At 44.9% G+C, this 12,456-nt stretch overlaps 1 protein-coding gene across 3 annotated transcripts in view; it reads right to left on the bottom strand.

The window, feature by feature from the left end:
* The window catches only part of SBF2 (SET binding factor 2), a 449,069-nt gene continuing 437,145 nt past the window's right edge, over positions 533-12,456 (bottom strand). For 2 of the 3 annotated variants that reach the window (XM_003122980.5, XM_005661131.3), the window contains 7 exons: positions 11,281-11,408; positions 9,884-10,117; positions 8,733-8,837; positions 7,084-7,277; positions 6,312-6,399; positions 3,293-3,424; positions 571-2,332 (listed from right to left, as the gene is read on the bottom strand). In XM_003122980.5, coding sequence (XP_003123028.2) covers positions 2,234-2,332; positions 3,293-3,424; positions 6,312-6,399; positions 7,084-7,277; positions 8,733-8,837; positions 9,884-10,117; positions 11,281-11,408 — 980 coding nt within the window. In that variant the 3' untranslated portion in view covers positions 571-2,233. Of the gene's footprint in view, positions 2,333-3,292; positions 3,425-6,311; positions 6,400-7,083; positions 7,278-8,732; positions 8,838-9,883; positions 10,118-11,280; positions 11,409-12,456 lie in introns of all 3 variants that reach the window. The other variant, XM_013994573.2, reaches the window with a different exon arrangement.

The raw sequence follows: 12,456 nt of genomic DNA, 5'->3' as shown, positions 1-12,456 counted from the left end.
CTTACTTGACTACCCCACCTTGGGGGTCCTTTTCCCTGTCTCAGAGACGGCTCCTAGATATTGAAAGACTTAGAGGTCCATCCCGGAAAAGAACCTTCATTCTGTGGGCTCCACATTGAGAGCCCATACAATGGTCCCCAAGGTGAACCCAGGGGCTTAACTAGAGTAAGTGTTGTTCAGAGCTGAAATCACTGGTTCTTTATCATTGCTGAAGCAGAAAAACCTACTAAACTAGAGTTCGATTTCTCCTAAAATCCTCAGAAATTACCACATGCCATAGGTGGAAGAGGTAAGAGACTTAACCGATTTCACACAGTTCGCTGGAGGTACCGGGGGCGTGGGCCTCGGGTCTCTGACCCAAACTCCTCATCAGTGTGTCCAGAACCCAGGAGCTCAGGCCAGCAAGTCCAGGGTCTCTGGTTACTTCCTGAGCCAGGGGCAGTGATGACATTAATAGAACCAAGGCAGGAAATGGATTATGCTGTGTTTTACCCTTGAACTTTTAGCCCCACCTGTGGATCATAAATGTTGCCTGCGCCATGAACTTTATTTCAGTAAATGAGGGATGCGTTTTCTTAAGAAATAAATTTAATTCAAGGTCGTTAGTGAATGCAAGGCATGTAGCGCCTTAATGAAAGTTAAAAGGAATCCAGTTACAAAAGAAGTACTGTGTAAAGTCTCGAATAGCTGAAGGTACAATGGGCTCCGTATTTTTTACAAAGTACAAAAAATTATTTCATATACAAAGAAAAATACAAATAATGTGCAAAAAACCATTTTCACAGGTGACAATTTATAAAATGAAAATGATAGAAAAATCCTTCATTCTTATTATTCTCCCAATTTCTTATATATTAACACAGTTCTACTTCCTAGTGTGTGGATAATTTTAAATTTGAAAATCAGATTTATTTTTAATCTACAAAGTGGCTTTTTTGTTAAAAAGAGAACCGTTTCATGACTGAAATCTTACGAATGAGTCAGTTACTTTCATATTAAATTATAAGCAGACTATCTGAAAAACAAGGATATAAAATCATATATACATATTTTTGAAATATTAGTTTGGTATTTAACATATTAACATTTCCAAACAAATGCAATGATCTAGCTACCTAAGATCCAGTTGCCTGCAGTGGCTGTTGCAGAGAAGCTGTTTCTGTTTGCCGTGAACAGGCGGCATTCCTGGCATCTGAAGTTGAACAAACACAGGTTATCAAAAGTAACGAAAATCTAAAGACTAAGGAAGTCCTTACTGTTCATGTGCAGAGGTGCAGTCTGGGTTTCCAGTCACGCCACAGTGGGACCGTGGTCTACACAGCCCTTGTCACAGGAGTGGTGTGGTCATAAACAGCTGGCTTCTGTCTCTCCAACATCTTCATTTTATTAGGAGTTCAGTGCAAGTGTCTGTTTTGTGAGTTAGTGCATTCAGCTTTCTGCATGTTATTTTATGTAAGAAGCTGTCAGGGAGCAGAAGAACACATGGGAACACAAAGTCCTGGATCCTCAGGGCACCTTTGGCCTAGAAAATTCAGTGTTTTGGAAGCAGTATTTTCCTGCGTTGGCCTGGTCATTATTGCATCGTTCCCTGGACAATCCTTTTCCATCAGGGTATCCTGGGTGCCCCCCTTTGCCTGCCACTGAGCACTGATGATCTTGGGGTGAACCCCAACAGCTGAGCAGGGATTACGGAAGCACCTTTGACAGCACCAGAGAACCGAGCATCTCTCAGGTCAGGCACTGTGAGTAGGAACCTTCGACTGGAACCCTAGTATGTGCAGAATGGAAGATAACTGGGGAGGGTTTTGATGTTTGCTTGTCAGAAAGCTCTCCAGGGAAATTGTGACCTTGGAGAACGAAAAGGACTTCGCTTTCATGGAGAAGGACCAGGTAGGTGGTAGCCACTGCGCCTAGAGGATGGAGGACGATGGGCTCAGGAAGCATCCTTCTTTCTGATCCCTGACCACGAAGACCCTGTTAGAACAACCTAGTGCAAGATGCAGGGAGGGCCTGGGGCTCTTGACCAGACCTGTGTGACACGTGCACTCAGGCTAAGTAGACACAGCAACTGCTGAAGAGGTGAATGGGTAAGTCTGGGCGGGAGAACCCCAGCCCAAGGATGAGCCATCGGAACTGAGCATGAAGCTCTCAGCTCCTCAAGGATTCACGTACTTTTTTCCTATCTGGCCGAGTGGGCCCCTCCTCCCTCTTTTGCTTGGATTGACCATGGGCGTCACGCATCAGAGATACAGCTCTGGATCCTGTCCATCCACTGCTGGGCACTCTGTCCATCCTGGGCACAGAAGTTGTACACACGTTTGCTGGTCTTGAGCTACAAAACCAATGATGAGAACCAGAGATGAGGGGCAGGGCTGTTCTCTGGCTTTGGGTAAATGTGCAAATCAACCTTCCCTTGTGAACCGCCCCAGCACCTCTGTTATTTTCTCTGCCCTCCACCACCACACTGTCATGGCCTTTCCTTGTCCCTAAAGTCACAGGAGGCTGCTAACAGAAGGGCCTGGCAGACAGCCACACTAGAGAAGCCTTCCTCAGGCCCTCCTTGACTGCAGAGGTCAGGAATGGCTGGAGTCTCTGGACCCACCCATGCACTGCCCTGATGCATAGAAGGCACCAGGAAGGCTGAGCTCTGTCCATGTCATGATGGAGTTGGCCTTGGTGTCCCCTTCCTGTCCCCTTCTCTGAGTCTTCTGATGGGGTCACACTGGAAGCCCAGAGTCAGTGAAATTGGCTTCATAGGCTGAGAAGGGCCCTAGAGCATGACCTGTGCTCTGTATGATGTCCTGCTTGGCTCTGGGGACTAGAAAAGTCTCCCGTCATGTGGCCCATAAAATGCCCCAAGGTCCACCTAAGGGCTGCTAAAGATGCTGGGCAGACAGTTATCATGTGTGACTAAGGACAGCTTTTGATGGACGATCCAGCCAGAAGACCAAGGGATACAAAGGAAAGTACCAGCTGTTCTTGACAGTAGGTGGTGACTAATGAGCTAACAATATTTTACAAGGAGTTTATCTGCTTCCACATGTACTTTTGAAGGAGTCTTTTGTGTAAAGCAATGTGCAGCCTTTCTGAGAAATACGGACAAGATGAGAGAGGTCAGATGTGGGGATTAAGTGTGCTGAGTTCAAGTTCTGTAGCAATTCCCATAGCCAAGGGCTTCTGTGACCCATCTGCAGTCACTACCAATTGTTCTGAGGTCCCACAGTTCTTGGAGGTGGAGGGACTGTAGGGAATCATGTGCAAACAGAGCCAGGAAAAGATAAGACCGACTTACATCAAAGAAAGCCTTGTCACTTGTGTGCTTTGGGGCTCCCATGCTGGGGCCAGCAGGGATGACCATTTCCACTTCAGCCAGATCGATGTGGCCTTTACAGCTTGTGTCCTCACCCGAGTCATAGTATCGCAACTGGAACCAAAGGGGTAAGTGGGATATAAGAGACACAGAAAGGGAGACAGCATGGCTTCTGAATATATCTGAATGTATTCAAGATGTATTTGAATACTTTCCTACATCTTGCTAAACCGTGCCTGGAAGAACGGACAAGAAATTAAAAACACAGGTTGCCTCTAGAAAGGAGAACTAGGTGGCTGGGAGAAAGGAGAAAAAAAGACATATTTTTTTGAAATCTGAACAAATAAATACTATGTATATATAAAAGCCAACTAATAACTATAAAAATATATGTAACATATAAAAAAGGGTTAATGTTTAGAATATATACAGAATTCCTAGAATGGATAAGAAAAAGATAAACTAATAGAAAAATGGTCAAAGGATTTCAACAGGCAAGTTATAGAAGAAATATGGGCGACCCATAAACATTTGCAAAAATGAACAATGCAACTGATCAAAGTAAATCAAATCAATGACACCTCACTTTTCACTTAGATTAAGATCTATTAAAAATGGCTGACACTATTCCAGCTGAATGGAAAGCACCAGGTATTCGCAGACACTGTTAGTGGGAATATAATTAGTTAGAAACCTTTTAGAGTACAATTTGGCAATGTGAGCTAAAATTAAAAATTTTTTTATACCTATCGGTACATCTTTCCCATCTCTAGAAATTTATCCTACAGAAATACTTCCACAATCATGCAAAGACACACATATAAAGAGGTTTCCTTTAGCACTGCCTTTATCAGCTAACAACTGAAAAGATGTATCTGTCAACAGGGTGTTGGTTAATTGAATGATGGGACATCAATAACATGGAATTCTGTACAACATTTCAAAGATGATAAGGAAGATCTAGATGAACACAGGGAAATAGGTTCAAGCTATATTTAAAGAGCAAGTTTCCAAATAGCATGTAGATATAAAGTGATTTTTGAAAAACATAATAAATAGCTTAACATTGGATTGGCTGGCTTCTATGTGTAAGGACTGGCTATCACTCTAACTCAATCAGTCCAGGGTCCACTCCCTAGTTTACACAGCAGGAATGCGTCTCCATCACTGCGGTTCTGGCCTTAGCCTTTTCTCTGCCTCTCTCTTCAGCCAGTTTGAGTAGGACTAAATGGAAAAACTGTATGCCTTCTGTGAGAAAGAAATCCAAAACACTGGCAAAAATGCAAGTAAAATTTGATGTAACTGTAAACTATAGAAAAATTATCACATTCTTCTATGTTGTATTTAGTGGTCTAATGGAACTTTTCTACTCAGGCTCTATGATTTCAGAGACAAAGTTATTTTAAAGTCCAGCTCTCTAAAAAGGGCTTCTATTGCGTATTTGTAAAAAAAAATTCTCAATCGTCTTCCACAAAGACTCAGTGTAACCTTTAGGAAACTCCTTGAGCAGGAGGCAAAGTGGTCCCACAGAAAGATTTCCTCCGGCAGGAGACATCCAGATGCAGGTCTAGCAAGAGCACTGTATGAGGGTGAGAGTCCATTTCTTTCTCAAGACTCCATTTTGGAGATAAACACATTGAGAATCTCCTCCAGGCTGACTGGTCAGCTCCAAGGTAGAGTGAGGTCTGCACTTAGGACATGAGAGGCCATGCGACTCACTGGTGAAGGGTGCAGAGGGGCTGCAGGTTTGAGTATGGGTCTTCCCCCAAGATCACTGGAGCAAAGATTATGATGCTAAGGACTGTGGGGGACACTGCAGCAACAGCAAAGGACCTAATGTGGTCTGCCAGGGCCAGTCCAGCACTTGCCCACTATGCATTTCAGGTCTGGGTGGGCACATCCCCTTCTGCCTACATGGGGCCCGCCCTCCTCTACTGCTGTCACCTGTGAGGGATAATGATGCTGTCTTTAGTACCAAGTATAGGGAAGGGCACAGAGAAGGTGTTCAGTACGTGTTTGCTGAATAAATTAATGCTCTTGGTTTTGAATGGATGCTTTATGCTGCAAAGATATGAAGGTGCTCTGTATTCTGGGGAGCGCTCCCAGGCACAGGCTCTGTATGCATATGTGGTATATGCAGCATGCTGAAAACCTCAGGTTCTCTACTGGCCTGGGTTTTTTTTTTTTGTTTTTTTTTTTTTGTCTTTTTTGTCTTTTGTTGTTGTTGCTATTTCTTGGGCCGCTCCCGTGGCATATGGAGGTTCCCAGGCTAGGGGTTGAATCGGAGCTGTAGCCACCGGCCTACGCCAGAGCCACAGCAACGCGGGATCCGAGCCGCGTCTTTGACGGACACCACAGCTCACGACAACGCTGGATCGTTAACCCACTGAGCAAGGGCAGGGATCGAACCCGCAACCTCATGGTTCCTAGTCGGATTCGTTAATCACTGCACCACGACGGGAACTCCTGGCCTGGGTTTTAAGAGCAGGTAGCAGGAAACATATGAGCATTAAAAAGCAGCGTTATGGAGTTCCCATCGTGGCTCAGCAGTTAATGAACCTGACTAGCATCCATGAGGATGCAGGTTCGATCCCTGGCCTCGCTCAGTGGGTTAAGGATAGGGTGTTGTCATGAGCTGTGGTGTAGGTCAAAGACATGGCTCGGATCCAGCATTGCTGTGGCAGTGGTGCAGGCCAGCAGCTACAGCTCTGGTTCGACCCCTAGCCTGGGAACCTCCAAATGCCACAGGTGTGGCTCTAAAAAGGCCAAAAAAAAAAGGCATTCTAATGCTCTGGGCTCAACAGTCACTGCCTCTGGCTGTGTACTCCTGTGTTCTCTCCTTTTGCTCAGGGACATGCTGGGTCTTGGGAGAAGCCCCCAGGCAGCATAAGAAAGGCCTCAGGAAAGCATCCTGTGTGTGTGTCTGCTGAGAGTCACACAACAGCCTGGGACTAAGCCTCGCCCAGGGAGAAGTGGTTTCCGTAGGCTTTGACAGTATTACCTGATGTTTTGTTACATCCAAAACGAACCAGCGGGGCTTCCAACCTTTCAGCAAAGCTCCTCTTTTGTAGAGCGTCCCCTCAAAGGACCTAGAAGAAATGATGACATGGCAGTTAATTTGATTTTAAAAAGTGCTGTAAAGGGGATCTGTTGCTTTTGTTGGTCAAGGGTCTCTTTCCCTCAGAGGATCGGAAATTGATCAGAGTTCCCCTCGAATTCTTCTACGAGACCTTTGGGGAAAGACTGCTTCTTTCTCTGGAATTACCAGATTTGTGAGATTTGGAGCTCTCAGTAGTCATCTTTTGTGCCACACTGGGGCAGATGCAGCCCACGGGAGAAAGCAGAGCTGACTAATGACAGAAGCCTGGTGATTCTGTGTGAGAAACCAGCACGTCCTTGGCCTTCCACCTTTATGTGAGTGGATTCCTTTCTGCCTGAGCTAGCACGAGCTGGATTTCTGATGGTTGCCACCGAAAAAGTGCTCACTAACACATATTTCCTCAAAAGATCTGGCAGACTCTGAGATAGTGACAGTCAGGACCCAGCCACAAATAACTGCAACCTCCTGGCCTTATTTAGCTGTGTTTTGGCTTTTCCTCTTCAAAGAACCATCGAATGCATTTAAAATAGAAACAAAGGATTAAAGCAGATCCATTTTAATTTTCAGAAGGCGGCCCTGCACAGGCCTAGCTTATTAAAGGGCCTGTGCTGTGGCTGTAGGCAGGGCGGGGAGAGCCTTCGCAGTGCATCCAGCAGGGCTCGGCAATGCCAACCTGTTCTCCTCGTTCTGGGACGTGTACTGGCTGTACAGGGTGGCCGCTCTCCGGTCCACTCCGTTGGATGGGGAGATGCTGGCGTTCTGCTCCTCCCCCATGCTGCTGTCCGGGAGGTGCAGCAGAGACCTCTTCCGATAGGACGGGAGGTTGGTAGACACGATTCCTGAGGAACCCGAAGGATGTCTCTGGGGCTGAAAAAGACAGGATGGGAGCTAGGAAAGCTTTACAAAGCCTTTACGCAACTGATCTGATCATTTTTACTTCTAAATATTTACTTCTAAATTTTGATTTTAAATATTTTTCAAGGAAAAAACCGGACCATACATATGTAGATAGAAAATACATATAAAGAGATGTTTATCTTGGAGCATTTTTTTTTATAATAGTAAAAAACTAGAAACACCCTAAATGTCTATCATTATGGGACTGTTTTTTAAAAGTATTTCCATACAATGGAATTCTAGACAGTCATTAAAAACGCTGACCTATATACAGTGACAAATGGAAGAACAAGTATGATGCTACTACATATTAAGTATAAAAGAAAGCAGGTTTTAAAACTGCATGTATAGTAAATCCCTTTTACATGTGTGTTTAGAATTATAAAACAGGTTTGATGGCGTGGTGGTTTATTTCTAGGGAAAAAATTTGGAGCTCTCTTTATCTTCTATTTTATAACATTCTGTGTATTGTCTTATTTGAAAGAATATATATACCTGACTTTCATAATCAGAAAAAAAATTAAACTATTTTATTCTCCCGAAGCAAAAAGCAGTAAGATATCACCCATCTGTGGTCTGTCTGATAACAGCTTCTGAATTGCCATTTGAGGGCAAGAGACAGTGCCCGGAGGACCCCTTCTTACCACGTCTGAGGCTTTCTTCTACTCGCCATTCTCCTGTGACCCCTCTGTGACATCCGACCCTGCTGACTTCCTCTTCCCTAAAGGGCTCTTCAGAACACTCATTTGTCCTAACTTCCCTCTGTTGCCTTTGGAGCCAGTCTGATGTGGGATCGACTGGTGGCTGTCCCGAGTACTAGTTGTGCGATCTCTGTGCCTGGCCTGTCACGTACCAGGAGGGACACCGCTCCCTCATTGTGGGTTTCAGAGGATGCTAAAGTGTGTATGGTCACCAGCACAGCCCCTCCGCATACTCCACAGTGAGGGGGTGTGAGAAGCAGAAAACAGAGCATTTGGTTTTAAAATATTTTTATGATAAATGTTTCTTACTGTAGAAACAAAAAGGGGGTATAAGCAACAGAAAGCAGCATATTTTGCTGTTTTAAAATATTTCATTTTCTCTGACTACGGCTCTGGAGCAAACAAGGTCTTGGCATTCCCCTCCTCCCTCATGTGGAAGAAGATCAGCTGAAACCACAGAGGCGCTGAGATAGAAAAGAACACAGTAATTTCCCCTGGATATGGGGCCCTGGAACATAAGTATTATGTCACTGTGGTAAAGTGAGACACTCAGGAAGTACTCAATCATTTGGAACTTTCTGCCCTGGACCCCCAGGTTATGACTCCTCCCTTCCTACTCTCCCTCTGGCCTTGAACCTCCTCAGTGACCTGAGGCAGAGGCCCCACCTCACCTAGCACCTTCAAGAAGCTCAGGAGTAGCCCTTGGAAGGGCTAGCCAACTTACACGGTCTGCTCTGGGCTCTTCTTTAAGGTCCACGGTTACCCTTTCCCACAGCTGCTGCCACTTCTCAGGGGTTTGGTTCAATTTATGCTCCAAGCGTTCAATTTCCTGCAAAGTAATTAAAAGGAGTTTTCTGACATCAGTATTTCATAGAAATCCAGATGTTTCTCAGAGCCACCTCTACCTCTGCATGGCCAGTGGGCAGTTAAGGACAGCGTGAGCCCGCGGCCTCAGAGGTCTCCCAAGCCAGGAATAGTGGGTGTTCTAGCTGGTGGATGCACTGTGACAAAGATGACTTATTAGGATCTGGGACCAGGCCTTTTTGTACAGATGGCTTAAACAGATGAAATAAGTATACCCAACACCTTCATCCTTGGTTGGCCCCTACGAAACCTGATGGCCACAGCAAAAGGTCAGGCACTGGGCTGGTGTCCAAACCCTCATAGCTGAGGTAGATGAGAAGCCTGTCCTTGACAGAGGAACCCCTCAACCCTGATGATTCACACCAGATGTAAAAAGAATAAGCCAAGAAATGCCCAAGGGATGGAGTTTCCTTCAGACAGGGAAGCTGGAGACCAGGGCAGTGGCCTCTGTGATGGTGCTATCACGGAAACACGCTCCTCCTGGTCAGAGAACTCTTTGGGAACTGTCTGGCCCATATCAGGACTCAAACACTTTCCTCAGAGCTGCTGCTCTCATCAGGGTGGCTACTGCCAGGATGGCTTCACTCCAGAATGTTCCTTGTAGAAGGTGGTTGGCAGTATTCCCATCAGGCCATCAGCTACCCACATTCTGACCAGAGGAAGTGAGGCACCCACAGGAGCCATACCCCAGGCCTAATTCAGGCGGTTTGGCCAGCTAAAACAGCTGGGAGGCTGCAAAAGACTCCAATTGCTCGAATGCTTCCTCGTCATGCTGGAAAACTGACTTTTTCAGTTTTCCAGTATCTGAGCCCGGTCCCCCACTGATGCCGGGGAGCAAATCTGGTGTCCTCATACTCCTGTAGTGCTGGCTATAACACCGGCCTAGAGTAAGGAGAGCCATGCCCAGGAATTTGTGACCTGGAAGGTCTTAACTAAGGCTGGTTCCTGAGCCTCCTGGGCCTCCCTGGTCCGCTGGGGCCCTAGGAGTGAGTCTGTACCTGGCTGACTTACACTGAAAAGGCTGGTGAGAGCATCGGGCTGAGCGCAGCTGACGTCATCATAGCACGGCCACACTGTTCTCCTTTGGTTCTGGGGCCCTGGCCCTCCGGCCAGTTCAGAGTCCTCAGAGGGGATGTGCTTGGGGGTCAGCATCATCCAGTCATAGGAAGGCCCCGTGGAAAGGGTCTCCTCGATGTAGTAATCCCACTTCTTCAGGCTGGAAACATTTACATTGGGCTTCAGGGCCTGTTTGAAGAGAATTCTGAAATATAGTTTCATCTTGACCCCAAAGTACCCCAAGCTTACTGACAGGCCGGCCCCTAACATTGCAGGATCCCAGGGAAAGGATGAACAGAGGTACAAATACCATACATCTATATATTTAAATGTTATAGATCAACATCAACTGTTAGATAAAATATATTCTATCCCCCTACCTTGACAAATATAACTTCCCAGTGACCTAGAAAGCCAGGCTCCAACTAAGAGTTCTTGGACTCTTTGGAATTCTACACCAGCAAGCGGTGGCACTGGGGAAGCTGGTCCCAGCTCCCAATTCTTGGCCTAACCCCCTGCTTCTCTGCCCAATATTCTGACGGTTTTTTATGAACACGTGCATATACTCCAGTCCATGCAGCTAAACTCCTGTCCACTCCCTGCCAAACAGCTACTCCTCATCAGCCCTTTTGGCTTAGGGATACATTCACTGGCTTGGGGAACAGGCTTGGAGAAATGGCCTGGTGAGTAACTTGAATCCGGACAAGGGAATTTAAGCACCAGAGCAGGGTCTTGATGAAGGAGGGCACCTTGGTTTTTCATAAATCTCACTTCATGAGTAGGGTGCATCTGGAGAAAGGCCAGAGTGGGGTCCTACTGCACGGGGCCCAAGGCTGGGCCTTCTTGCTTCGGAGTAAGGGGGTCCATTCCATTAAAAAGTCTATTTCATGGAGATGTGCAAGCAGAGCATGGCTGCCCCTGAAACGTTAACTTTCTTGGGCTGGCTCCAAACATCCCTGTTTCCCATAGGGCTTCTTTCAAGACTCTGGTCTAAATGGATTTAGGGAAATCTTTTCTAAAGTATTGTAGATTTTGCAGCTTAGATGACCTGCTGAGGTTTCAAATTTTGTTTGTTCTGTCTTCCCAGGAAAAGTTGACTTGTTCTGACTTTCCTGAAGCTATCCTTTCAATGTTTTGGGGGCCAACTTCTAATTTTTGTGGTCAACAATTTGGTAATAGTCTCCATTCCACCATAACTTAAACCCATAGTGTATCAAAATTTTAAATAGCTTCTGGTAAGAAACCTAGTCAAATGTTTATAAAAAGCTCAACGGCTTATATGCATTCAAAGTAAGGAAAACTTTTAACACACAATACTCCAAAAATGAAACATAAATGCTTTCTTTCTGTACCTCTATTTCCACCGGTGAATATAAATAATTAAAGAAAACAGGACTCCTCTTGTGCATTCTATCAATACACTCCCAAATACAAATTCCTTTTTTGGCATGCTTGTCTCCTTTATCATCAAATAAAGTTCCTGTAAATCCAAAAAAATTCAACAAAAGCCAAATCAAGAGTTTGTCTTAAAAGTACAATGCATGTAGCAGATGAAAAATGGAATATTTCTTACAGCTCTGGAAACAGCAGTGCACATGCAGAAACACTAGAAAAATAACTGCAATGTTAAAGATAGGAAAGAAATTCACAGCTATGTGAAAACAAATCCCAGGAAGGAAAACATGTGATGAAGTTTCCCCAAGCATTTAGGCTGTACACCAAGACTCTCTTCCAATTGACATCCTATATCTATACGTAGATTCACAGAGGTCCAGGCCAGAAGACATTCTACACATTTTCCAAGAGAAAATGGAAGCACTTAGAGTTGATTTGATGAAATCCAGTTAAAAACATAATTTTATGTTTCTTTTTTAAGTTGTTGGCTGTTTATTATAAAGCCATTTAAAGTGCTTTCTTTGTTTAGTAGTTATATACCGCAAATCATGGTCATGGAGACTTGGGATGTCAGAAGGGTGTGGTTTGTATTTTTGGGTGAGTTAAAAACAAAAGTTGAATGGGGGGGCACGTCAGGTACTATATTTGTACCTTTCAAATGCTCAATCTGTTACTCACATGAGCTCATTTTGGCTTTAATAGAGAGGAAGGTGTGTGAGAGTGAAGCAGGAGGTGTTTAAAAGGCCAAGAAGGGTACCTCTCTTGAAAGGTGCTTTCTTGCTTAGTCAAAAGTCAGCGGACATTTTATTTATTATAAAGGAATGTCTCATGCCCAAGGCTGCACAGATTTCCATAGTATGAGGGGCCCTGAGACTAATTAACATTTCTTCTCTACCTTTTGACTACAGAATGCTATAGTTCTCTATCCTGGTCAGTCTTTTAAAAAAAACCCAAGGGCTTAAAAAAAAAATCCCAGTGCCCAGGTCTCATTTCAGGCCAATTAAAACAGAATCTCTGAGGATAGGCCCCAGATAGCAGTCATTTAAAGGCATTTAAGTGACTCCAATGTCTGTTGTAACCAGCTCTCCTTGTTACTTTCCAAAACACATGAGTCCTTAATGATGTGTGGAATG

Source organism: Sus scrofa, chromosome 2 (assembly GCF_000003025.6).
Source record: "Sus scrofa isolate TJ Tabasco breed Duroc chromosome 2, Sscrofa11.1, whole genome shotgun sequence".
Lineage (NCBI taxonomy): Eukaryota > Metazoa > Chordata > Mammalia > Artiodactyla > Suidae > Sus > Sus scrofa.
This window is presented reverse-complemented; position numbering and strand designations above follow the sequence as displayed.